This window comes from Emys orbicularis, chromosome 8 (assembly GCF_028017835.1).
Source record: "Emys orbicularis isolate rEmyOrb1 chromosome 8, rEmyOrb1.hap1, whole genome shotgun sequence".
Classification (NCBI taxonomy): Eukaryota; Metazoa; Chordata; order Testudines; family Emydidae; genus Emys; species Emys orbicularis.
The window spans coordinates 54,326,435-54,354,432 of NC_088690.1; the positions used below are offsets into that span (position 1 = coordinate 54,326,435).

A 27,998-nucleotide genomic window follows, 5' to 3' on the forward strand; every position below is an offset into this window, starting at 1 on the left:
ACTGATTCGCGCGCCGCGGCCGCTCGGGATCTCCCCCTCCCTCCCAGGTTTGAGAGCCTGGGAGGGAGGGGGAGACCCCGAGCGGCCGTGGCACGCGAAACAGCTGATTCGCGCGCCGCTGCTCCCTTTCCCTCCCAGGCTTGAGAGCCTGGGAGGGAGGGGGAGACTCAGAGTGGCCGCGGGGCAGGCGCCGCTTCTCCCCCTCCCTCCCAGGCTCTCAAACCTGGGAGGGAGGGGGAGATCCCGAGCGGCCGTGGCGCGCGAATCAGCCGTTTTGCGCGCCGCTGTTCCCCCTCCCTCCCAGGCTCTCAAGCCTGGGAGGGAGGGGGAGAAGCGGCACCCGCGCCGCAGCCACTCGGAGTCTCCCCCTCCTTCCCAGGCTCTCAAACCTGGGAGGGAGGGGGAGATCCCGAGCGGCCGCGGCGCACGAAACAGCTGAGAGCCTGGGAGGGAGGGGGAGACTCCGAGTGGCCGTGGCGCGGGCGCCGCTTCTCCCCCCCCCCCCCCTCCTAGGCTTGAGAGCCTGGGAGGGAGGGGGAGACTCCGAGTGGCCGCGGCGCGGGCGCCGCTTCTCCCCCCCCCGCCCTCCCTCCCTCCTAGGCTTGAGAGCCTGGGGGGAGGAGGCAGGGCTGGGGATTTGGGGAAGGGGCGGAGTTGAGGCGGGGCCGGGTGTGGGGTAATTAAAAAACTGGGGGGGGGGGCGCGGCCAAAATTGTTTTTGCTTTGGGCGGCAAAAATCCTAGAGCCGGCCCTGATCCCAGCCTCCAACACTCACATGAATTTTCTAGGACTAAGAGTGAAGGGGGAGGGGAGAGAAAAGGAAATTCAGGGGCCCAACCACTGTTTTTCCTCAAAAAAAGAGAATAGAGCAACAAACACATCCTTCAGCCATTTGTCCACAGGGGGGCAATGAAAGCCTGTGGGTGACAGAAAGTCTTGCCACTTGTAACATGTCCCTCACTAACTAACATGAATTCTCACCAAGAAATCACAGTGTATGCATGCCCTTGAACCAAGGGAAGTCAGTGCTGCTGGGTGCGCAGCACCTTTGAAATGTAGGCCATTTCTTTAGGTGGCTAGAGAGTATTTTGAGGAACCAATTTTTGGAAAATATTAGCCATGCCCTTTGTTTTAGAATCATTATATGGTAAATAAACCAATGTACCCACCAATGCATGTTCCGTTTTCTGCTTTGGTCATTCCATTTGGACACAGGTCAATGCACTTATAACCACCACGTGTGTTCTTGCAGTGCTGATCTGGTCTGCATACATTCTGCCTGCATTCATTTACATCTTAATTTAAAAAAAAAGAATTTAAATTACTAACTGATTTTCTTATGCTCTATTCCCAAAGGCCAAGTCAACCCCAATTTAATTATACTAAGTAAGTACCTTTGGGTACGTCTTCACTACCCGCCGTATCGGCGGGTAGCAATCGATTTATCCGGGATCGATATATCGCATCTCGTTAAGATGCGATATATCGATCCCCGAACGCGCTCACCATCGACTCCGGAACTCCACCAGCGTGAGCGGCGGTAGCGCAGTCGACGGGGGAGTCGCGGCCGTCGATCCCGCACCATGTGGACCCCAGGTAATTCGATCTAAGATACTTTGACTTCAGCTACGCTATTCGCGTAGCTGAAGTTGCGTATCTTAGATCGATCCCCCACCCAGTGTAGACCAGCCCTTTGAAAATGTGTGTATACAGTCTGTATGTGTGTATCAAGCACATTTGACAGTTTCCCTTGCACTCTGCCCATTAATCCATTTCCACTGAGTCTACTTGTGTTTTGCAAGCCCACTCAAAAAATGTTAAAGCTTGCTTCCCGTGATTTAGAAAGGGATCCAACAAAGCAGGGGATTCTTTGTTTTTGCATATACTATAAATCTTCTATAGGGAATTTCATTTGAATCATGTTAACACATTACATTGAAATCCATTCCCCTGACTCTATAGTTCATTTCATACCCATGCATTTTCTGCCTTTTAGCTGATATCCTGGGTCACAGCCACAGTGGAAACTTCCTATGGTATTGAAGCAGCGCTGATGACAGGAGTTGAACTCTTGGCATTCATTAACATCTGTTGAATAATGCAAAGCCTTAAATGTTATAGCTGTGGATCTTGTAATAATTTGCAACAAATTGTGCTTTGGTATATTTCACGTTGTAGGCTCTGCTTTGATCTAAGATCTTATCCTTCTCCTTTTCACATATTGCCCTCCATAAGTAGTCAGGCAAGTGATTGTTACATGAGAAAGAACCGCACAGTGACATAGGAGTGAAAATTTCTGATATAGATACAGGAAAGTATGCTTACCTCACTACATAACAAAGGAAAACACATACTGGACTCAGCAACAAGAATGTTATTTTGTTCTGGGTAGGATTTTTCCTTTAAGAAGATGTAGACAGTAAAATGTCACTGATAAAGTGTCACTTACCAGAATGATCCAAGAACACCTCTGTATAAGTGGATATCAGGAATCAGTAGGAAGCTTATTCCCAGAGAGCCAAGACATTCTTGGGAAAGTTACTTACAAACATGGCTTAAATAAAAGTAGTGTCAGTTTATTAGCACTAAGGTCAGAGTACTGCACACCTTGACAGCTCAATCCATCAGATGTTCTTCTAAAGCCAATTCCACACCTAACCACACAACGATAGGAGCCAATGATATTCTCACATTCCTGAGCAGCATGGCAGGTATGTCCACCTAATGCACATTCATCAATATCTACAATAAAGTGCAAACAATAAAAAATTTGTTCAGTAAATGAAAATATTTTGCACCTTAGGAAATAATAAACCATTCTGGTATAACGTATGAATGCCATCAGTACATTTTATGTTCTTATGTTAGTGGCAAAAAGTCTTGTGTCCAGTCTGTGCATGTCATTTGAAGTCTGGCTTACCCTGACACGTTCTTCCATCTGCTGATATAGTGAGGCCCCTGGGGCAGGAGCAGTAATAGGTTCCTATAGCATTATGACATGCATGAGAACAAGGGTTTCGCACTGCACATTCATCTTCATCTAAAAAATAAAAGTGAGCAATTTTACAAGAACCTATGGGATTCCATGTGTGGCTCAGTGATAGAACAGGACAAGACTCTCCCTGGCCTTTCTATGGGTTCACAGAGGGTACAAAGTGTTTTCTCCCTCTTTATGCTCTTGTACAATGGCCAGGGACAGAAAGCTGACCCCACGCTCGCTGTAGGGTTCTACCTGTCATATAATCCCTTGTAGGATACCCCTGAAAGTAAAGCATCTCTTTATTACTCCCAAATCAGGCCAGCATGCTTATCACATAAGGCCTGGTTCTTCCTTGTGTTGCACCTGTTTGACTTTAGTGAAAGCCAATTAAATTCAGAAAAGCTACACTGGAGTATACTGCAGCAGAGAATCAGGCCCACTGTATTTTAGGAAGCCAGTCAAGACAATTGACATGGTTTGAATTGATCTGTGCAGCAGAAAACAACAGCCTTAAAAAGTTTCCGTTCAAGTCAAATGTTTCTTAAAGGTCTCTTTGTATTTCTTTAGAGTTTGACATCTTCACTGGAATCTGAAGGAGTGAAAAGTATGTGTATGTAGTAGATATTTGTTGTTCAAGTTAAGATTCTATTTTTAAGAGACAGTTTCACTTACAAAGATAGGGTCTGATATTGTTGTCCATTTGGCATTCTGCTTGAGTTAGATCTATAGGACTGAGCAGTTCAATTTTAAAAGTGATTCATACTCTGTATGTACCGCATTCAATAACGTGGTACAAAAGCAACCTGTGTGCTGTGTATTTGATTATATTTTTGTGTTCGTTTTCATTTCCTTACCTGAACAGTAGGGCCCAGTAGAGTTCAGACCAAACCCAGCAGGACACTGATTGCTATGGTCTCCTATGGGGCAAAGGAAGCCAACCATTACCAGTAATGAAAAAATATGACCATCTCATGGCTTTGAGAAGATTAAAATATTGCAGCCTAATGATTGGCTAACCAAGTAATTTCAGTCAGTGGCACAGTCTACACTTTAAAGCTGAATATAAACTTGGCATTGTGGGACTCCACTGTATTTCACTGCTTTCCCATAGTGAGTTGTTCAGTGAAGGCATGGTTTGAAGACAACAGGATTGCACAGGTTCATCTGGGGGCACAACTTGGTCTGCAGTTGTTCTATTACAAGCAGTAGTGCATGAAACAGAAAGCCCCAAACTGACTTTCAAATCTCGGGGTAAGTTGGGGGCTGGTAGTTAGGAAAAAAACATCTTTTACTTTGGCAAATGAAATAACTGTGATCTAAAAATAGTGAGACAGTTTAAATAAATTCCCCCCTCCCAACCTTTCTCCCCAGCAATGACATTTTTACAACGTTCTTTTTAAAGATAAAACCACACCTAAAAGTTCTACTTTTTTAATAGGCCTAAAGTGTAATTTATGAGGTGCACAGGGCCTTATGCTGGCCACTTACATTGAATGAATTTAACCCTTTCTATTTGCAGCACTGTTGCTAAAATTAGTTTTTGTTTCCTTTTTTTTTATTTTTTTACATTGCGGGTTTTTACTCTTTCAGGTGAACCTTTAGGATAATATAGCAATAGCCCATTATTTCACAGAGTCTCTTTCTGGGCCTCATTCATCATTGCCCTGCACTTTGTATAGTCATTTACATCAGTGCGAAGTGGGTGTACCATGCTAGCTGTTCAGGATGGAAGTATTTTACACTCACTTTGCACTGATGTAAATGTAAATGATGTCCAGTTAATCTCCACGCCAGATTCCAACACTGAAAAGGAGGGTGAAGAGATAAGCACAGATATAGGTAGGGGTAGGGGATTGGACATGAGAAGGAGGGGGCGGTTGGACAGTACGGGGTCCGTACCAAATTGCATAACTAATGGGAGAAAGGATAGACAGCATACAGTAAGATGTTTATACACCAATGCAAGAAGCCTAGGTAACAAAATGGAGGAATTGGAGCTCCTGGTCCAAAAAATGAAACCTGATATCGTAGGAATAACCGAAACGTGGTGGAACGGTAGTCATGACTGGAGTACAGGTATGGAAGGGTATGTGCTGTTTAGGAATGACCGGAAGAAAGGTAAAGGTGGGGGAGTGGCATTGTATGTCAATAATGAGGTTAAATGTAAAGAAATAATAAGTGATGGAATGGATAAGACCGAGTCTGTCTGGGCAATAATTACACTGGGTAAAAGAACTACTAGAGCCTCCCCTGAGATAGTGCTTGGGGTGTGCTATAGACCGCCGGGATCTAGCCTGGATGCGGACTGAGAACTATTTAATGTTTTTAGGGAAGTAAAAACTAATAAGAACTGTGTAATCATGGGGGACTTTAACTTCCCAGATATAGACTGGGGAACAAATGCTAGTAACAATAATAGGGCTCAGATGTTCCTAGTCGTGCTAGCAGATGAATTCCTTCATCAAGTAGTAACTGAACCGACGAGGGGGGATGCAATTTTAGATTTGGTGCTGGTGAGTAGTGAGGACCTCGTTGAGGAAATGGTTGTAGGGGACAACCTTGGCTCGAGTGACCATGAGCTAATTCGGTTTAAACTAAATGGAAGGATTAACAGAAATAAAACTGTGACTAAGGTTTACGATTTCAAAAAGGCCAACTTTAATAAATTAAGGCAACTACTTAGGGAAGTGCATTGGGCTAACATACATAGGGATCTAAAGGCAGATGACGCCTGGGATTATTTCAAGTTGAAGTTGCACGAGCTGTCCGAGGCCTGTATCCCGAGAAAGGGAAAACGGTTAGTAGGCAGAAGATTTAGACCTAGCTGGATGAGCGGGCATCTCAAAGGGGCGATTAAGAAAAAACAGAAAGCGTACAAAGAATGGAAGAGGGGAGGGATCAGCAAGGAAACCTACCTTATTGAGGTCAGAGCATGTAGGGATGCAGTGAGAAAGGCCAAAAGCCGTGTAGAGTTGGACCTTGCGAGGGGAATTAAATCCAATAGTAAGAGGTTTTATAGCCATATAAATAGGAAGAAAACAAAGAAAGAGGAAGTGGGACCACTGAAGAATGTAGATGGAGTGGAGATTAAGGATAATCTAGGCATGGCACAATATCTGAATGAATATTTTGCGTCGGTCTTTAATAAGGCTAATGAAGGGCTTAGAAATAGAGTGAGCAGGACAGAGGGGAATAAAGGAGGGGGGATTGACATTACAGCATCAGAGGTGGAAGCCAAACTTGACCAGCTAAACGGGACTAAATCGGGCGGACCAGATGATCTTCATCCTAGAATATTGAAGGAACTGGCACAAGAAATTGCAAGCCCCTTAACGATAATTTTTAATGAATCTGTAAACTCGGGGGTGGTACCGTTGGACTGGAAAATAGCTAATGTGGTTCCTATTTTCAAGAAGGGGAAAAAAAGTGACCCGGGTAACTACAGGCCTGTTAGTTTAACATCTGTAGTATGCAAGGTCTTGGAAAAATTTTTGAAGGAGAAAGTAGTTAAGGACCTTGAGGCGAATGGCAATTGGGACAAATTACAACATGGGTTTACGAAAGGCAGATCATGCCAAACCAACCTGATCTCCTTCTTTGAGAAAGTAACAGACCTTCTAGATAAAGGAAATGCGGTGGATCTAATATACCTCGATTTTAGTAAAGCGTTTGATACTGTACCGCATGAGGAATTATTGGTTAAATTGGAAAAAATGGGGATCGATATGAAAATCCAGAGGTGGATAAAGAACTGGTTAAAGGGTAGACTGCAGCGGGTAGTACTGAAAGGTGAACTGTCAGGTTGGAAGGAGGTCACCAGTGAGGTTCCTCAAGGTTCGGTTTTGGGTCCGATTTTATTTAATCTATTTATTACTGACCTCGGAACCGAATGTAGGAGTGGGCTGATAAAGTTTGCGGATGACACAAAGTTGGGAGGTATTGCCAATTCGGAGAAGGATCGGGATATTCTGCAGGGAGACTTGGATGACCTTGTAAATTGGAGTAATAATAATAGGATGAGATTTAATAGTGAGAAGTGTAAGGTGATGCATTTAGGGATGACTAACAAGAATTTTAGTTATAAGCTGGGGACGCATAGGTTGGAAGTGACGGAGGAGGAGAAGGACCTCGGAGTCCTGGTTGATCGCAGGATGACTATGAGTCGGCAATGTGACGTGGCTGTGAAAAAAGCTAATGCGATCTTGGGATGCGTTAGGCGAGGTATTTCTAGTAGGGACAAGGAGGTGCTGCTTCCGTTATACAAGGCGCTGGTGAGACCTCATTTGGAGTACTGTGTGCAGTTCTGGTCTCCTATGTTTAAAAAGGACGAACTCAAACTGGAACGGGTACAGAGAAGGGCCACTAGGATGATCCGAGGAATGGAAAACCTTCCCTATGAAAGGAGACTCGAGGAGCTCTGTTTGTTTAGCCTAACCAAAAGAAGGCTGAGGGGGGATATGATTGCTCTCTTTAAATATATCAGAGGGATAAATACCAGGGAGGGAGAGGAATTATTTCAGCTCAGTACTAATGTGGACACGAGAACAAATGGATATAAACTGGCCGTGGGGAAGTTTAGGCTTGAAATTAGACGAAGGTTTCTAACCATCAGAGGGGTGAAATTTTGGAACAGCCTTCCGAGGGAAACGGTGGGGGCAAAAGACCTCCCTGGCTTCAAGATTAGGCTAGATAAGTTCATGGAGGGAATGGTTTGATGGGATAACGTGATTTTAGTCAATTAGGCAATAACGTGCCATCGCTGGTAAAATGAGGGTCCGGCTGGAGATTCTTGCCTGTATGCTCGGGGTTCTACTGATCGCCATATTTGGGGTCGGGAAGGAATTTTCCTCCAGGGTAGATTGGCAGAGGCCCTGGAGGTTTTTCACCTTCCTCCGCAGCATAGGGCAGGGGTCGCAAGCTGGAGGATTCTCTGCGACTTGAAGTCTTTAAATCACGATCTGGAGACTTCAACAGCTGAGTTAAGGGAAAGTGGGTGGGTCAGCTTTTGTGGCCTGCATCATGCGGGAGGTCAGACTAGATGACCACAATGGTCCCTTCTGACCTTAAAGTCTATGAGTCTATGATTATACAAGGTGCAAGGCAATGGGCCACTTTATCTCTCTCGTTCACTCTTGTATTATATAGGTTTTGTGTGGTTTCTCGTATTACTATCACCAGCATTTATCGTGCATCTTTTACTACGTTGCCTGCACTCTACCTATATTAATCCCTCTCCACCAGGATTTCTAATATTCTGAACCTCTGAGAAGCTTTTAAATAACTGCCATTAAAAAATAACAACCTGCTAGAAAAAGTTCCCTCTCCTCCTCTTCCTGCTCTTGGCCTGAAGCACAGAGTGGGCTACAGTCAGCACTGGAGCAGTACAGGTTAAAGGCTGTACTGATGATCCACCAGGACTACAGATGAGTCACTATTCTCCAGCTTTACTAGGCTTGTTTCTAGCCATCTATTGTCACATCAGCTCTTAAAAATGCAGGTAATCCCAAACAAGAGCCAATAAAGGCTATATATACTGCACCACATCATTTGTGTTTTCTGTACATTCCAATATTTTACAGAAAAACAATTTTAGGAATGATTTAGAGGCTCTTAACCAAACTTTTCTCTTTCAGTTTTTCAAAATGGCAGTTTGAAGCTGTTCAGAGGTATAAGTAGTCCCAGCAAAAGTGGATGGGGGGGGGGGGAGTGCAGAGTGGAAATCAGAGGTATAAAATAAATACATAGCTATATAATAAATTGAAAGTGACATCAACATCAACATGTGCCATCAACATGTGTATATGTGTACCAAAATAATCTGAACATCTCAATGCTCAATAGCCTCCTCTTCCAAGATCATACTCTACTGTGGAGGATATTCTATTCTCCCAGTATTCTTCATTCATATTATCTTTTTATTTTGAAGTAAGCCTTACTCTAAATTGGATACATTTTCCATTAATAAAGAGTCAAACAATACCTTTTGCAATGGAAGCATGGATTCTAAAAGCTAGTGTTTCTTCTAGTGGGTTGTACTCTGTTGCAATAGAGGAAGCCCGGAGTGTTTCCAGCAGGAATGGCATTTTTCCTCGAGTGTGGTCATAGGTAATGGTGTGGTTCCATGTATATGGTACACTAATTCCATCTATGGTGAAGAGCCGCGTAGAGTAGGCATACAGTCGTCCAGGGCCAGTCTGAATATAGTCTTCCGTGTAATCCTGAAATACACATCACAAATCCAGATCTCGGTACCAGCAACTGGATTCTCTGGCTCAGCTAGTTTACTGCAAAAGAGGTTTTTTGTTTTTAAATAGCATGAGATGTATCTAGAGAAAGGTGCTTTTTAAAAAGCTGGACAAATTGTACTGCAAATGGCACATGGCTATTTAGCTTCAGTTACTATAACTGTTGAATTTTAATGGCTCCCACTATATGTCCCTATTATTAGTAAGGAAATAACTGTAGTAACTGAGATGCCACAGTCTAGTAGCAATTGGTGGATCCTGACTTTAATGATGGTGGCTGTATGACCATATTTCCAACTCCCATCCCCACACACACCCTGACAACCATAAAAGGTCCTGATTGGTTTGATAACAAGATCTTTTATGGTCTGAAGTGCTACTAGCAACCACACAATATTTATTATTTAATAATCTAGGAAGTTTACTAGAAATGATAAGCTAACTAAACAATTTACTGCAGAAGTATTACACTACAGTAAGGAAACGTTTATAAATATTTGGTGGCACTGCACATTGATTGTTCCAAAACGTCAAAAAAATCGAAATATCCTTATTTACTATACCCAATATTTATATATTTGGATTGGTTATCCATCAACAAGCACATGCAGATGTTACATTTATAATTTTAAAAAAAAAACATTCTTTCAGGATAAAAACCAGTTATCAAATCCATGATACATAATTAAACCCTTGATCCCTATTGTTAATCCAAGCAAAATCTTCCATGGCTTGATCAAGCAGTTAAGACTTGAAGTGTTAAATAGTGACTTTTGTGGGATGATGGAGTAAAGGGGTTCCAGAGGTGTGGAATGCCCTGTCACTAGCCATGAATAGTGCAGCCAATGAGTAGTAGTAGACCTCTTTCAACAGGATGAAACTAACAGACAAGGCAGTGAGATTATAACCTCTTGCTTTGAAGACTGCAAGACAAACCAGTCTGTATCTGATCATTTTGGGGAGGGAAGTATGGGAAAGTCCTCACATTTAGAAAAAGCTGATTCTGTAAGAAAAGTGAGGCAAGTCAGAGTAATTAGACTGCTCACCATTATGGACAACTCCATGGGACAAGACATTAATGCTATGGCACAGAAAAAGGTCTTCCTTACCTCTGCCACAGCCACATTATAGAAAGATTAAATCATTGAGATTTTATGCAACCTGACACAGCATGTTTTCTGCAGCCACAGCTCTAGCCTCCATCCTTGCAGATGACCTGTGACAGAAACCTTTGAGGACATTGTGAAGGTAGGGAATGCATAGATGCCAGACGGTCAGTGTTCGTGGCTAACAAGTTGTGAATAATACTCTACAAAAACTTTGCCAGGGTTGTGCGAAATGGAGGACTAGCATCACCCTTAGAAAGGTCTAGAACTTAGCTTGGCCAATCAGCCTTTTGCGCAAGATAAAACAGGCCATCCACCTGACAGCAGTAAACCCTCACCCCATCTTGGAGGAGGGGGTGATCTGATCATGATAAAAAACTTACCTTCACATGTCCAAGCCAATCATAAAAATAAGTCAGAATACTATAACATAGCTTATGGTACTGTTGATGGCTGTATTAAAATATGTCAGATAAGAAAAATATAAAACTGAAGCAAGAGTGCAGAGATGTCATTTTTGCTAGCAATTTTACCTTCACGCTAACATCAGCTGAGGACTGTAGCTGCAGAACATAGCCACTCACTACCACATCCAGCAGTAATGCTCCATCTGAATCCATACCACGGGCAATATGAGTCATTCGCAAAATCTCTCCTGTGAATTTTAACACACATTGATTTGTAACCTATCATGATTTGTGATTTATGTTAACTGCACAGTATTTGAATTAGGTCCATGTTGAACCATGTTAATTTATGTTAACATGTCATTCTTGTGTTTAACCACTACTTTGCCCTATATTAATCCTCAGATTCAAACTAGGAAAAGTGAGGCTATAAAGCCTCATGTTCAGCTAGTTATCCAGAACATGCTGCTGTGAACAAACATAACTATGGTAAATGATACACCTCTACCCCGATATAACGTGACCCGATATAACACAAATTCGGATATAACGCGGTAAAGCAGCACTCGGAGGGGGGGGGGGGCTGCGCACTCCGGCGGATCAAAGCAAGTTTGATATAACGCAGTTTCACCTATAACATGGTACGATTTTTTGGCTCCCGAGGACAGCGTTATATCAGGGTAGAGGTGTATTTATTAAGCAATTCAACCTTGTATTATGCTTGTCACATACAAATAGAGATTGTGTCCCATTGTTAACTAACCAGTTGCAAACTCCACTTGAGTCTCCCTCTTGAAGATTGCGTTGGTGAGAGTAAATCCATTCACTGCTTCTCCAATTTCCTTTGCAGCTGCCCAATAAATAGGATTTAGAATGGAAACTAGCTTCCTCATTGCTGTACCTAAAGAGAAATACCATACTTCTTTAAAAATGCCCTTTGTGTGCTCCTCCTTTCTCTTGATGTAAAGAGAATGTAAATATATTAGAAGACCTCCACCTCCCTCCTGCCTATGAAAAATTGAAGCCAATTCCTTAAAATCTTGGATGGTGCCTTAATGAAAGGAAACTGAAAATTGACAAACCTAAGTAAGATTCCTTTGTTTACTTATAACTCAAGAAAGCAAACTGACTTACCAAGACTCCGAGGGACATTTGTGATCTTTGCTTGTATTATTCTAGTGTCAGAGTCAGGGCTATCTGTTACTGTGGAATTCAGGAAAGCAATTCCAAATTCAACATCATTAATATTTCCAATAACACTTCCTCTGGCACGTGGAGGCCCACCTGTTGGGGGAAGTGGAAAAACACCCCATGTGTGAAAACTCAATTTTGAAAGAAAAATATTCAAGACTAGCACTGAGTGCTCTGAGAGAACACAAAGTTCTCTATATGCATGTGGACTTACATTTTATGGAATGTTTATTCATATAATATTAATAATCATAGCACCTCATATCCATAAGGATACCAGGACCATTTTTAAATGTAAGCTGATGTATAAATTATGACAAAGGGATTACTTTACGGACCACTGAAATGCAGCCACTTCTGGGTAAAAAGCAACAATTGTTGAACAGTGCAAACTGGTGCTACACAACAGGTTACGGCAGGTAAGAAAGTACAACTAAACAACTGAAACTACTGGGGAATTCAGGCAGGCGGAATGTAATTATTTGGCCAGGACACTGGAGTGTATTAGTCATACCAGCTGTCAAGCAAGACTTGTGTGTTCCCACTCTGTTTTAGAAAACAACAACTGACAAAACAGAACGTATTGGCAAAGAGAGACGTGTTTTCTAATTTTTTTTAAAATGTATTAATATTATTAAATAGAACTTTTCACTAGTATAGTACCCTTATTTTGAGGATGCATAAGTGATTTTCCCATATCACTTTCAGATTTACTCTCACAATATCATACATCTAGAACAGTGGTTCTAAATCGTTTCACTATTGTGCACTATTTTTTAAACTAGAGATAAGAGCTGATTGAATTAACCATTGCAAACATAGCTCCATTTGCTGTTTATGAACCATTTAGAAACTAGCCTGCATTTGTGCAAATATATTTATTTCTTGATAGCTCAGGTGAACAATTTTCAGTTTTACATCTTGTTCAGTGTGACTATTATTTATTCACTTTTCATGTGATATGACTGGCTGCCTAAGTTGCATGGTATTTTTTTTTTCCCAACAATGCAATCATGGAGCAGAGACCTTTTAAACACTGCGGGTTTTGAGTTTAATTGATCAAAAGTGCCTCTGGAAATTCCTCTTGAAAACTGTCAAATGCTTCAGCATATAACAGCATTCAGCTGACTACAGTTTGCCAGTGAATGGTTACCAGATTCTATGTAAATGCTATGACATGTCTGGAGAAAGGATATGCTGAATGGACAGGCTTACTCATTACTGAAAGATTTATAAATAATAAACTAGGTGTTTTTTGGTTCATTTGCTTTGGTGTTCAGTCTCTGCAATAACATACCTGGACATGCTTGGATGTTACACCTGGAAAGCTGTGAAGAGTCTCCTGGGCAAGGACGTCCACCATTTGAGGGGGCTGGATTAGTGCACAGTCGTGTTCGGGTCTGCTCCCCTCCTCCACAAGAAGCAGAGCATCCGATCCAAGCTTGCCATGTTCCCCAGTTTCCATCCACTATAAACAAGGATGGAACGTTGAAACAAGTGGCTTTTTGTAGCAGATATTTCAGATTACATACAGACAGGAGCGGCGCCAGGGTTTTTGCCACCCTAGGCAGCAGCACTCCTCCTCTGAGCATTCGGCGGCGGGGGTCCTTCCGCTCTGCGTCTTCGGGGCACTTCAGTGGCGGGTCCTGGAGCGAGTTAAGGACCCGCCGCTGAATTTCCGCCGAAGACCCGGAGCGGAAGGACCCCCTGCTGCCGAATTTCCGCTGAGGGCGGCAAAATGCCGCCCCCACAAATCCTGCCGCCCTAGGCAACCGCCTAGGGTTGCCTAGTGGAAGCGCCAGCCCTGCATACAGAACAGTGAATTACACTTCAAATATAAATTCCACGTTGATAAAGCTGACATCTTTAAAAATAATCAAACAGCTACAAGGATGGCGTACCATTTTCAATGATAGTTCTGTAGGCAGGGTTGCTGCCCCAAAAAGTACAATACCTTTGAGATTGTTCATGCTCATATATCAGCCTTACTCAAAAGAAAGAGGACTTTTCAGGGAATGTTTCCAGTGCAATGGATGAGGATTTAGCAGGGAGATATGTGACTAAATCCCCATGCATCATACTGATAATATACCCCTCATAACTAGCCAAGAAAATTGTTTGCACAATATGGGGCGGCCCTTGCCACCACTTCTATGGCTACAGAGTCCCCCTGCCAGTGGAATACACCATGGCTCTTCTGTGCAAAGAGTGGGCACAGGCTGGATTTGGGAGTCCTCTTATGCCGCAGTGCAGGCAGGTTGCAGCGAGAGAATCTGCTGCCTGGACTCCCAACCCAGACCAAGAGAATGCTGGAGACAGAGACTGCTTTAGCCTCCATTTGTGGGCTGAGCACTGAATCCATGGATCTGGCTCTATAACAATAGAAGACTGTTAATGAGCAGAGGTGAAGAGCTCAGACTGAGTCCCATTCAAAACTGGCTCAGTTAGGTAGCAACTGAATGCTGTTGTCACCTGACAGCTGTTTGGTTGCCTTGTGTAAAAAGAACTAGTGGTCTCAGACCTGATCTTAGTGAGCAGGTGTCCACATTCAAAATCTACTGTCATCCTTGCTGGCAGTCTCACTAGAGACTCCAAATATTTGACCGGGGCTTGGAGACTGAACTACCCTCTTAATCCTAGAGGTGGTCAGGGATGAAGCACATTGATGGTCACTGAAGGGGAATAATGAGCAAGAGAGGGTCTTCCACCTGTGGGGCCAAGAACTGGCATTTCTCACAAGTGCTAACATTCACATGGACCAAAGAGATCATTATAACCAATTAAACTAAAACAATACCAGATGGGTGCCACACAGAAGGAAAATACATTAATCATCAATAAAAATCAAATATTTTTAGGTCTGTTGTTAATCATGGCACAATTGAATGCAATCCATTTCTGGATTACTGTTGTAAATACTGATCTGAGCCAAGATACCCCCATGGACTTGATAACAGGTTTCAAATCACAGGGTTTGACTGGTAATTCAATGGAACTCAGTGGGGTTGAGCAGGGTATAGAACTGATGAAATAAGAGGAGCATTAGGCCATATAAGGCTGCTTGGTAAAAAGACATGTTTTAGCTATCCAGGAGAAAGCAACTAGATTTGGTTTCGGTTTTATTACATGTACTGACTTTGCTCCTGGAATACATTATAAAAGGTCACTGGTATCCTCTGTAAAATGTCATTAGTGTGAGAATTAAGAATTGTTGGGGGTATGAAGGGTTTCATTTTCACAAGCTACTTGTCTTTTGATTTTTATTTCCCTGGTTTATATAAAATATAACCCCTTAAAGGGAGAATCATTTTAGTGTGACAGACACTTAATTTTTTTAATAAGAACCCAGTCAGACTGCATTAGATCTTTCTACGAAGTTGGACATAATTACAGAACTTTTTTCTTTCCTGCTTGCATAGTATATACATTTTGGTCTCTAATGAACGTTAGAGGAGGTTTATTTATTGCCTTCTGTTACCATAGAAGCTCACCAGGGCATAAGTCAGTGTTACATCTCTGTATCTGCGTGTCAGCCCCTGCACATGCTCTTCCACCATTGACAGGGCGAGGATTGTCACAGGTCCGATATCTCCTCATCTGGCCTCCATTGCATGTTCGGCTGCAAGTTCCCCAACCATTCCATGGACCCCAGTTGCCATGAACTGGAAATTTTAAATAAAAGTCTTTACATACATTCTGCTTAATGGCAGCAGATATGGAATCAACGAACAGTTAAACCAGAAAATATATTTTCTGAAGAGAAATTTTTCACACAATTCCAAGTTTACTGCTCTTTTAGCTAAAAAATGTGAAAGTTAAGCATCCAATTAAGTCATTTTTTTCCACTGCAGGGCTATTCCACCGAGTATATTAACGGTCCCTTGAGCCCTGTAGTTCAGTGCTTTACTACTTTAGGAAAGCATGCAGCATATAAGTCAAATATCTAATGGAGAGAGGTACTGAAAAAGGAGATTACACTGATGGTGGGTGTAAAATAGCAAGATTGTGACTTACAGATACTGCCTGCAGCTCATGGAAGCACACTGCTTCTAATGTTGCTGCAGGAGCTCATACAACAGTTACTACTGCTATGTCATTTAGCAGTGCTTACTCCCCAACTCCTGGCCTATGCAATGGTGCAACTATGCTCACTGATGAAGAGGCTGGTTGGGGATATGGATTTCCTCTCATCCCTCCTCCTTTGGGGAGTCTAGTGCAGCTTCTGATGTTCAAATCCCACTTTTCATTGCTTGGAGCAGGATTGGGTCAGTGCCCTGTGCAAGGGCACAAGGTGAGAAAGAAGGCTCTTTCCATTTCCCCCTATTACCATATACACCCTTTGAGAACCCATGTGCAGGGAGGCACAATCTAACCCACAGTCATCCCAAACACTTACTGGGGCAAGGGTCACTGTTGCAAAAGTCAATCTGTATGTCATTTCCTTCACATTTGTGCCCTCCAAACTGAGGGGCTGGGTCTGAGCAGTCCTTTGTCCTCTGCCTGGTACCTCCTCCACAGGATACAGTACAGGCACTCCAGCTGGCCCAAGCAGCCCACTTTCCATCCACTGGTTAAAAATTGATGACATTGTACAATGAAACTTTCACTTTTTAAATAATCAAATCTAGCATAATTGTATCAGCAAAATACTGCACTAAGTGTTGTGCTGAGTGACAATCCGTGCAACCCCTTGAACTACAATAGGACTGCAAGGAGTGTAACCCAGAACAGGATCTGGCCCATTACTTTTTTACTTAAATTAAAATCCACCTGTTAGCGTAATAGTTGCAGTGACTGTCCATCCACAGTGACTTCCCAAAATTCTTGTGTGCCTATAAGTAGGTCAAACAAGTAGGATATGTAATAACTGAAATCACCAACACAATAAGATGGTCAGTAGCAGTCAGTCAGTGGAGGTGCTGAGTCACCCAAAGGGAATCCTCAGCTACTCAATTAGTACAGCTTCAAGTCTCCTTTTCACCACTAAGAGGGTAGAATAGGGATTTAGCATAGGACATGGCACTGTGTGTGTTCAAGATTCATAGCATTTAAGGCCAGAAGGGACAATTAGATCATGTAGTCTAACCTCCTGGATATCACAGACCATTCAATTTCACCCAATTACCCTGTATTGAACTTATATTAAGGGAGTGTTTTGAAAATTGAACCTTTCCTGTCCACATATAGATGTGGAAGATTAATGAATAACGAAGGGTAGTTAGACCTGGTGGGAAGATCTGCAGAAATTACATGCTTAGCTGCCAAGGATTTACATACTACTTTTACACAATGGCAAGCAACAGGAATGGAAACATAGGGAAGAGCAGGATTGCGAGGGAAGGGCTAGTTCCATATGTTACGACTCTTAACGCTTTTCATAGTGAATGTTGAGTAGGAACAAGGAACTAAATTCTGATTTTCTCAGGGATTGCAGTATTTGCCACCACAAATGGAGCAGTTATACTAGCTCTAAGTACAAACTAGGTAGAGTTTTGAGAGGAAACAAATAGGCTAGTCCTTTATTTTCTGTTTGTATCTTATGCTTCTTACCTGGACAGTGTCTCTTGTTGCAGACCTGCATCTGTGTATCAGGCCCCTCACAATATGACCCATCAAAAGATGGGGGAGGGCTATTGCACAGCCTCAGTCTGGTCTGAGTACCTTTCCCACAAGTATCACTGCAAGGTCCCCATGGCAGCCAAGAGCCCCATGCACCTTCCACTGTCAAGATAGCACAAACAAAAACTACATTTAAACTACAGAACGGCTTTAACTTGAAGTTCAAAATCAAATCAAAAGAAAGCGATGTCTCTGAGAAATAATCACAGTAAAATTATTATAACTCCATTTTCTCCATTACACACTGTCCATAAATTAAATATTCTGAATCAGCCATTGAAAAACCTGTTCCCTGAACAACAGCTGAAACTGACCAGCAGTTTCCAGACAGATATTAATGCTTTCCTTTTTGTTTCCTTAAAACATTACTTCACCTGACCACAAACTTGGAACAACAGTGATTCTGCCAGGTGAATGAAGTAGGCTTGGGTTCAGACCTGCTGGTTTCCTTTCATAAATCACTGAATCTGACAGTCTTGTAGTAGTACACAATCTCGTTGGGAAAGGGGTTTGCTAGCTGTATAGCTCATACAGCAGCCCCACTGGCTAATATACAGCAGGGACCAGCAGTTAGAACTGGTTTTAAGAACAGGAGTACTTGTGGCACCTTAGAGACTAACAAATTTATTTGAGCATAAGCTTTCGTGGGCTACAGCCCACTTCTTCGGATGCATAGAATAGAACATATATTGAGGAGATATATATACACACATACAGAGAGCATGAACAGGTGGGAGTTGTCTTACCAACTCTGAGAGGCCAATTAAGTAAGAGAAAAAAAAACTTTTGAAGTGATAATCAAGATAGCCCAGTACAGACAGTTTGATAAGAAGTGTGAGAATACTTACAAGGGGAGATAGATTCAATGTTTGTAATGGCTCAGCCATTCCCAGTCCCTATTCAAGCCTAAGTTGATTGTATCTAGTTTGCATATCAATTCCAGCTCAGCAGTTTCTCGTTGGAGTCTGATTTTGAAGCTTTTCTGTTGCAAAATTGCCACCCGCAGCTCTGTCATTGAATGACCAGACAGGTTAAAGTGTTCTCCTACTGGTTTTTGAGTGTTATGATTCCTGATGTCAGATTTGTGTCCATTAATTCTTTTGCGTAGAGAACTTTGTGACTTTGTCCTCACCCACAACTATTTCACATTTGGGGACAATATATACCTTCAAGTCAGCGGTACTGCTATGGGTACCCACATGGCCCCACAGTATGCCAACATTTTTATGGCTGACTTAGAACAACACTTCCTCTCGTCCCCTAACGCCCCTACTCTACTTGCGCTACATTGATGACAACTTCATCATCTGGACCCATGGAAAAGAAGCCCTTGAGGAATTCTACCATGATTTCAATAATTTCCATCCCACCATCAACCTCAGCCTAGATCAATCCACACAAGTAGTCCATTTCCTGGACACTACTGTGCTAATAAGTGATGGTCACATAAATACCACCCTATACCGGAAACCTACTGACCGCTATACTTACCTACATGCCTCCAGCTTCCATTCAGGACACACCACACGATCCATTGTCTACAGCCAAGCTCTAAGATACAACCGCATTTGCTCCAATCCCTCAGACAGAGACAAGCACCTACAAGATCTCTATCAAGCATTCTTAAAACTACAATACCCACCTGCTGAAGTGAAAAAACAGATTGACAGAGCCAGACAAGTACCCAGAAGTCACCTCCTACAAGACAGGCCCAACAAAGAAAAAAACAGAACACACTAGCTGTCACCTTCAGCCCCCAACTAAAACCTCTCCAGTGCATCATCAAAGATCTACAACCTATCCTGAAAGATGATCCCTCATTCTCACAGATCTTGGGAGACAGACCTGTCCTCGCTTACAGACAACCCCCCAACCTGAAGCAAATACTCACCAGCAACCACACATCACTGAACAAAAACACTAACCCAGGAACCTATCCTTGCAACAAAGCCCGATGCCAACTCTGTCCACATATCTATTCAAGTGACATCATCATAGGACCTAATCACATCAGCCATACCATCAAGGGCTCATTCACCTGCACATCTACCAATGTGATATATGCCATCATGTGCCAGCAATGCGCCTCTGCCATGTACATTGGCCAAACCGGACAGTCTCTACGCAAAAGAATTAATAGTCACAAATCTGACATCAGGAATCATAACACTCAAAAACCAGTAGGAGAACACTTTAACCTGTCTGGTCATTCAATGACAGAGCTGCGGGTTGCAATTTTGCAACAGAAGAGCTTCAAAAACAGACTCCAACGAGAAACTGCTGAGCTGGAATTGATATGCAAACTAGACACAATCAATTTAGGCTTGAATAGGGACTGGGAATGGCTGAGCCATTACAAACATTGAATCTATCTCCCCTTGTAAGTATTCTCACACTTCTTATCAAACTGTCTGTACTGGGCTATCTTGATTATCACTTCAAAAGTTTTTTTCTCTTACTTAATTGGCCTCTCAGACTTGGTAAGACAACTCCCACCTTTTCATGCTCTCTGTATGTGTGTATATATATCTCCTCAATATATGTTCCATTCTATGCATCCGAAGAAGTGGGCTGTAGCCCACGAAAGCTTATGCTCAAATAAATTTGGTAGTCTCTAAGGTGCCACAAGTACTCCTGTTCTTTTTGTGGATACAGACTAACACGGCTGCTACTCTGAGAACTGGTTTTGTAGGGCACTACAGGAAACTGTCTCAGTGGATCAAAGTGCAGCATCACAGTATCAGAGAAGTCCGCGGAGGGAGAGAATAGTAGGAAAAATGGCAATAATGAATAGACCTATCCAGTCCAAATGTACTAAGCAGAGAAAATAATAATTAAAAGTTAAAAGGACATTGTCAAAGAAAATACATACATTATCTGTGACACTGATAATACCTTAAATTACTAAACCCAAAAGAATGTATTTTACTCTGCACCTTTTATGCTGCTTAGTAATCTTTTTTCCACTTTGGACAATGGGACTAGAGTGGTCAGTTTTATTGCACTAGCATACAAAGCTGATGTGTTTAGGTTGCAAACACTTCAAGGAATGTTAAAATCAATATAAAAAACCCTATAAAAATATTTTTCATGGTCAGTTTTATAAACCACCCTCACCCTCCATATTTTAAAAACCTAAATTTTGGACTTAAATTTCAGTAAATTGAAAACCTTTCAATTACTGCAGGCAATTTTTAAATAGATCAAATAGAATGTCATTTTTCCCCCCCACCATAAATGATTTCAAAGTGAAAGAGGTTAAGTATGTGGGCTTTAGAGAAGAAGAGATACCAAACTGAAAAGTTTTAAAGATCAGTATCTGCAACTTATAATGAACACACTCTTCTCACCTGGACAAGGCCTGATGTTACACATGATCGATTCCACAGCATTGCCATCACATGGTCTTCCGCCATGTTGAGTTGTTGGGTTACTACAAGTTCTGGTTCTAGTCTTGTTACCTTGTCCACAGGTTCTTGAACACTCTTCCCAAGACCCCCACTCTGACCAGGTACCATCCACTACATAACATAAAAAAAGCACCATTTTACCAAATATATTATAGAAAAGATCCTCTCCCCGATAAGTCAAAGAATTCCAGACAGCAGAAACAATGAAATGAGATCTGTTAAACATACACTGTATGAGTTCATTAAAGAAATCTACCTGGACATGGTTTGTTCTGGCAGCTGCGTATGTCTGTATCACGCCCCTGACAATGCCTCCCACCATTTGCAGGGAGAGGGTTGTTACACTGACGGATCCTCTTCTGAACACCTTGACCACAAGTTACACTACATGGTCGCCATTCAAACCATTCTGAAAATCCGCCATGCACTGCAGTGGAAAAATTATATTTGAGCATTTATAATATGTGTGTTATACAACCAGGCTCAGGAATATACTTTCTCGGCTGTGTTAAAAGATCTGCTAAATTTTTGCATTTCTAGAAGAAAAGATCAAAATAACCCTGCACAAGTTCAGAGGCTACCCTCAGATATCCAGATAGCATCACATTATCGTTAGTGAAGAATTCTTCATGCTTTAGTTGAGAAAATACTTCAGTTATTCTGGCATGGTTATCACTTATTCTCCTACATTAAAGATGAACTCAAGTTGTGGAATGTGCTCTGTAGGCAGCATCTCAGTTCAGGATCATCTCTATCATAGAGTCTTTGGGCATATCTAAACTGCCCTTCAGTTCACACTACTTCTGAAGAGCACTGTGCACCAAAGGGCTGTGGTGTAATTCCCCGTGCAAACGCTGCAGGTGCAAACTAAAGAGTTCGCATTAACTCTTCAAATAAGACGACATTAATATGAAGTAGGAATCTTTTCATTTGCACCCACAGTGTCCACATGGGGCAGTTACAGCACAGCACTTTGGTTCACACTGCTTTTCACACCTCCAGAGTCCAAACTGTGGGGCAGTGTAGACATGCTTTTACATATTCCTTCACTCTCAGCTGCCTGTCTTGGGAGCTTGCTGAGGATGATGACAGTTGAGAAAGTGGAACAAAAGTACAACATTTTGTGAAGAAGAGGAACACTGACATGTCCTACTAGACTTAATGTGTAAATGTAAGGAATATAAAACCTTGGTCATAGTTATTCTGTTTTAAAGCTGGAATCTCGCAATTTGGTAATCATTAGACAGCACTTTGGTGTATCTACCTTGGACAGTAAATGGCACTCGGACAAGGATTGATCCCATCAGATTTCTAGCCACACATTCATATTCAGAGGTATCCTCTTTCTGTGCTGCAACAATACGCAAGGAGCCATTAGACAAGACAGTCACTCTGTCATTGCTGAGGAGAGGATGGCCTTGGCGGGACCACTCAATGGTTGGAGTAGGTTCTCCATTTGCTTGGCAGTTCAGGATTGCTGTGATACCAGCATCAACCACCATCTCTACTGGTTCAACTGTAATAACTGGAGGACCTGAGAGAGAGGAGAGACTGTTTTAGCATCACTGCATTTTGCAATAAATGGCTACAAGAGCAGATGACATTTTTTTCATTGGACAGAGGTTTGGTCTGAGAAAAAGCATGAAATCCTACTTCATTAATTTTGGCATTAACTACTATTATACATCTCCAGAGATCCTTGAGAAATACAAGGTCAATGGTGGAAATTAAACATGACCTAGAATACACAAACAATGACAGTGGTATTGTGGTTTGTATTGTGGTAGCACACACAGGCCCCAAACAGGATTGAGGCCCAATTCTACAAACAACTAGTACCATCAGTAGTGCAAAAACACTTTTCAATTAATTCTCACAATACCTAAATGTGGTAGATATTATTCCCATTCTATACACAAGGAAACAAAAACAGAGGTAAAAGGTCTGATTCTTCTCTGAGTTATAAATAGAGAAGAGATGTTTGAAAATTCTGTCAGTAAAAAAAATTATTCTAAAATTCCATCATTTGTGTAAGAATTAATTTAAAGCCCAGTTCTGCCCTCAAGAATATGCCAAAGATAGAAAAAGCAGTGAGGTGGTGAATTCCCATTGGTGAATTTTGACTGTCTCCTCCCAAAACTACAAAGGGACTTGCACACATGTATCCAAAGTCATCTTCTGGCCCCACTCTTATAGCACTAGATATCTGATTTGAGTCTTACTCTGAAGCGTTAGTGTCACACTGCGCTCAACCACGCCGGCATCATTTGTAGCTATACATGTATAGTCACCAGCATCTTCATTCTAAAGGACAATAAACAAGTAATCATATGAACTATCAACCTACTGGAGTAAGTTAATCTTTTCACAATGCATTTCCTGTCAGTGAGTTTGCTACAGTACAGTATGGCATGCAACAGACCTTAAAGAAGTAGAGGGAAATCATTAATTAACAACTACCAGAAAAGTTTATCATACAACCTGCCAGTTTTTTAAACTACACCCAAAGTAACCTTTTAATTCAAGTCAACTGGGATGGGAATTTGTTACAAGCAGGTGAGGATAGAGAGAAAAACAAGAGAACTGCATCCAAGTAGTATCTACATGGAATTCTTTCCAATGTTTCTTATGTCCTTTTGAGAGACTTAGTCTTTTTCTGAAACGTATATGGTAGGTTTCAAGTCATCTAAGTCAAAACCATCTGCTTGTTAATATTGTAGATTCCTATATAGTATGGTGCTGGATGTGTAAGTATATAAAGTAGATTATAAATGTAGCAATACAAAGAGAACTATAGACTACTATTGTTACTACCCAGTAACCAAAAGTTTTAATAGCAATTTGAACATTTTATTTTTATTAATACTAAGCTAATGTCTGTTTTTTTTTCTTCAACTATTTACATTTGTAAATCTAGAAGCTTTCTCTAAAACCTTTTATAAGGGCCATGTTTTCAACTGCAGCTTCTAAACCTGAATGTGCAAATCATGAACATGCAATTTGAACATGCATATTAGGAGTTGGGGAGCTAACCAGGTTGAACTTTCGAATGTAGGATTTAGGTGCACAAGTAATTAAAATGGGGGGGGAGAGGGGGAAATTCTGGTACCATTATAGCCAATGTCAAAACTCCCACTTACTTCAACAGAGCCAGGATTTCATTATCAGATTTTGTATGCCCAAGTTTTGAGGCTTTGTTAAGTCCTATTGAAAATGCAGCTCTGCAAGTTTATAGGGGATAGACAGAACAGATACAACATTCCCTTGCTTTGATAGTGAGGTCACAGTAATTTGAGCAGGATATTTTAGACTGCATTAAAAAAATTACATCTTTTTAAAATGTAGAGTAACTACCGAATATTTTTTTAATAAAGGCAAATTTATATTCAGTTAAAATACATACCCTCTTGGATAAATTTATTTACTTACAATAATTAAATGTAGCACACAAACACATTTTAAATGACTAGTGACTCACAACAGTGCCATAGATGGCAAGAGAACCATTGCTGAGTTGTCGGATCCTGTTGCTAATCTGAATGCTAACTCCTTTTTTGCTCCATTGGATTGTTGGAGGTGGATCTCCTCTGACCTCACAGTTCAATATAGCATTACCACCCAAGGGCTCAATCCAGCTAGAATAATAATCCCCTTGGAAGACCGGAGGCTCTGAAAATGATAAAAAGCAAAGCGAAAGCAAGAGATTCTAAATGAAACTTCGGATAGGAATCCGCCATTCTTTGTTTTCATAAGATCTGAAGTTCAACTTGTTACCCCTTTTCTAATCAACCATGGCAGTGCTACTGGATACAACTAAAAATGAGGCTGTGTGAAATTGTCACTGATTGTGCCTGATATTGCAGTTATTTACACATACCTTTGACATACACAAATCCAATAGCCTTTATAGAGCCAACTGTGTTTTCTGCTGTACACACATAGGTACCAGAGTCGTCTTTAGATACTCTTTCAATAACTAGTTCACTGTGTCCATTAGCATTGTCAAGTTTTGCTGTGGGGAGAAGAGATGTCTTTTAAACACACTGAAGTAGCTCTGGAAAATATCAACAAGTGATACATATTTTACAGGAATAGGTTTAGATGTACAGGGCTGCTTAGCAGCATGGCTCAATGGTATGCTTCTATAAAAGAACTTACCATTGCGTTGGACTAATTTCTGAGACACCTTTGATTACAGACCCTATTATGCCTTTCCCTGTCTGCGTGTATGTTTTAGAGGGCTGAACAAGTCAGTCAAACAGTGTTCCTTGACTGGTCACTCTATTGTGAATGAATTTGCCCTGCTTCTCCTTTCAGTCCGTTCATGTTTTGCATTCCACCAACAGTGAAGTTTTATTCATACAGGTGCTTGTGGAAGTCATCTTTTGTGCTTAGATGCTGGAATATTTATTATACCCAATGTGTACATTTTAATATGGGACATGCAGCTTGACACAACAAGGGGACAGGGTTCCTAAAGCCCTTCTCCAGAGTCCAGGAACAGAGGCAATTTAATGTTAATTGTAGTTTTGGTATTCTACGCTAACAAGTTCCAGATATTACCATTGTCTAGACCAGTGTTTCCCAAACTTGGGATGCCGCTTGTGTAGGGAAAGCCACTGGCGGGCCGGGCCGGTTTGTTTACCTACCGCATCCGCAGGTCCAGCCGATCACGGCTCCCACTGGCCGCAGTTCGCTGCTCCAGGCCAATGGGAGCTGCTGGAAGCAGCGCGGGCCGAGGTGAATCGCGGCCACTGGGAGCCGCGATCGGCTGGACCTGCAGACGCAGCAGGTAAACAAACCGGCCCAGCCCGCCAGGGGCTTTCCCTACACAAGCGGCGTCCCAAGTTTGGGAAACACTGGTCTAGACAGTTTGTTACGCAGGCCATACTATGAACTTTATACTGTAATCTCAAACTGACACCACTGCACACTAACACCACTTCTGGAGGGGGAAAGAATCTGTGTCAGACTGACAATTAAGTACTGATATCACTCACCAGGGACAATATTGTTGTTAAAAGTCCAAGTTATTTTGGGTATCGGAGTCCCAGTTGCTTTACAAGTTAATCTGAGTTGTTCTCCTTTATTCAAAGCTATGTCTCCAGGCAGTTCAGTGAAAGCTGGGAGCACATGGACCATTAGGCTGACAGTGTGTATATCTTCACCAACAGCATTGCTGGCAACACAGGTATAACTACCAGAATCTTCAGGCTGAAAGAAGGGGGAAAAAATAGGGGGAGGCATTGGAGCTCGAACATCATCAATAGTAATGATGGGGGGAATCTCAAAAAATTTGGAACTTCAGTTCAGTTGGAATGTTCATCTGACTGAATTTTAAATTTTGGCAACTCGCTAGTAATATATTGGAAGCTATGATGAGTCAGTCTCGTCAGCCTAACTTGATGATTGAATGACACAGAAACCTGAGTGTAGCAAACCCAGCAGATTACCTGAGACTAATACATCACAGCTATGGCAAGGACAAGTAAGTGAAATAGGCTGACTTCCTATTCTAACCTTAAAACTGGCTGGAAGCCATGCACAGAACAGCTTGGTATCAAAATAATGGAGCTGTCCATCTTACTGTCCTTCCAATTGAAGGTACAATAAAGAGTTCACACTACACAGAAGAGAATCCAAAGAGCTAAGAGGGAAAAGGTAAATGCGACTAGCTGTTGAGCTTAGTAAAAATTTCAGGAATGGCAAGTAGAGTAGACAAAACCAGCCTTAAATGTAGCACTTCATAACATTAAACTGGACCCCAAAATCCTTATGCTGGCAAAGCTCCCCTGCCATCAACAGACATTTTCCCTTAATAAGGACAGTATGATTGGAACTAGTGCGACTCCTTCTAAGACAAAGGTATATGATGTGGAAGAGAAGAAAAAAATGTTGGGCAAGAAAGGAGATGTGAATATACTGATCTGGAATTTCCAGATGTTAGCTGACAAGCAGGCTCCTTGGTGAAAATGTCCAAATGGCCAAATCCAAGAGCTTTCCATGGCAAGCTTTGCAGAAATATTTCCACTATTTAATACATTTTAGGGCCAGATCTGAATGGTACTGGGCACTTCTTGTGACATGCTGCTTGCCCATACCTTCCATTGACTCTAGGGAAAGCTGAAGGCATACAGCACCTCACTGGAGGCATTCAACACTCATCTGCTCATTAGAGGCTTTACAAAGGGCTGACATTTCATCGTGCTGTACATTTCTTAGGCTGTAAAAATAACATGCAAAACACTAGAAAGGAGGGTGCTGACCTTATAAATAAAAACAACAACAACTATGATCCACAAAATCCTTCAGTATACTTATTTAAGAGAGCCCTGGACTGTTTTTACAGTGTATTCTATGCAGTTATGTTCTAAAAATGTTGTGAATTTATCTCCCATGATCAGCACTCTTGGAACCAGTGGTCCTCTGTTTATCCACAGAATAGGTAGCAATTGGGTAGTTTCAGAGCATGTTTTCCACAAGTAAGCCTACACTGTGCATCAACCCTGACCTGCGGGGACTTTCTTTTGACATAAGAGTTATAGACTCCACACAATCTTTCTGTTTCTTCATTCCAGACAAATAAAACCTTTCATGCTGCTCAATTTTCACGTGAAAGAATACACAATATATAATGAGGACATTCAAATTCATAACACTTACAACAGCATTCTCCAAAACGAGATCTCCATACTGCATAGGCCTGTATTTTCCTACTGTGTCTGGTAAAGGTATATTGTCTTTCTTCCAGTTTATTGTTGGTGTTGGGATACCATCAGCCACACATGACAGAACAGCCTGGGAATTCTCAATGACTGTGTGCTGCACCTCTGAACTACGGATTTTAGGTGGAACTATGGGGAGATTTAAAAAGAGATTAATTACTGTCTATAGTTTTCAGCCTTCCATTCAGCCAGATACTGGTGTAGGAACATCAGAAATGACACATCAGACCAGACCAGTGGGTCATCTAATCATGTCTCCAACAGTGATCAGTATCCAAAGCTCCAGAGAAAGGCGTGGAACCTACATAACAGAAA

The 27,998-nt window shown here is 41.8% G+C and overlaps 1 protein-coding gene across 1 annotated transcript in view; it reads right to left on the bottom strand.

The window, feature by feature from the left end:
- HMCN1 (hemicentin 1) overlaps positions 1 to 27,998 on the bottom strand; it is a 358,780-nt gene that overhangs the window by 20,378 nt on the left and 310,404 nt on the right. Inside the window, exons 82-102 of the mRNA XM_065408898.1 lie at positions 27,622 to 27,812; positions 25,959 to 26,172; positions 24,836 to 24,970; positions 24,437 to 24,627; positions 23,181 to 23,262; positions 22,223 to 22,492; positions 21,215 to 21,385; positions 20,899 to 21,069; positions 17,480 to 17,650; positions 16,326 to 16,496; positions 15,421 to 15,591; positions 13,227 to 13,397; positions 11,873 to 12,022; positions 11,502 to 11,639; positions 10,865 to 10,986; positions 8,961 to 9,198; positions 3,835 to 3,897; positions 2,921 to 3,040; positions 2,608 to 2,742; positions 1,975 to 2,088; positions 1,170 to 1,295 (exon numbers count right to left, since the gene is read on the bottom strand). Coding sequence (XP_065264970.1) covers positions 1,170 to 1,295; positions 1,975 to 2,088; positions 2,608 to 2,742; positions 2,921 to 3,040; positions 3,835 to 3,897; positions 8,961 to 9,198; positions 10,865 to 10,986; positions 11,502 to 11,639; positions 11,873 to 12,022; positions 13,227 to 13,397; positions 15,421 to 15,591; positions 16,326 to 16,496; positions 17,480 to 17,650; positions 20,899 to 21,069; positions 21,215 to 21,385; positions 22,223 to 22,492; positions 23,181 to 23,262; positions 24,437 to 24,627; positions 24,836 to 24,970; positions 25,959 to 26,172; positions 27,622 to 27,812 — 3,315 coding nt within the window. The remainder of the gene's footprint in view (positions 1 to 1,169; positions 1,296 to 1,974; positions 2,089 to 2,607; positions 2,743 to 2,920; positions 3,041 to 3,834; positions 3,898 to 8,960; positions 9,199 to 10,864; positions 10,987 to 11,501; positions 11,640 to 11,872; positions 12,023 to 13,226; positions 13,398 to 15,420; positions 15,592 to 16,325; positions 16,497 to 17,479; positions 17,651 to 20,898; positions 21,070 to 21,214; positions 21,386 to 22,222; positions 22,493 to 23,180; positions 23,263 to 24,436; positions 24,628 to 24,835; positions 24,971 to 25,958; positions 26,173 to 27,621; positions 27,813 to 27,998) is intronic.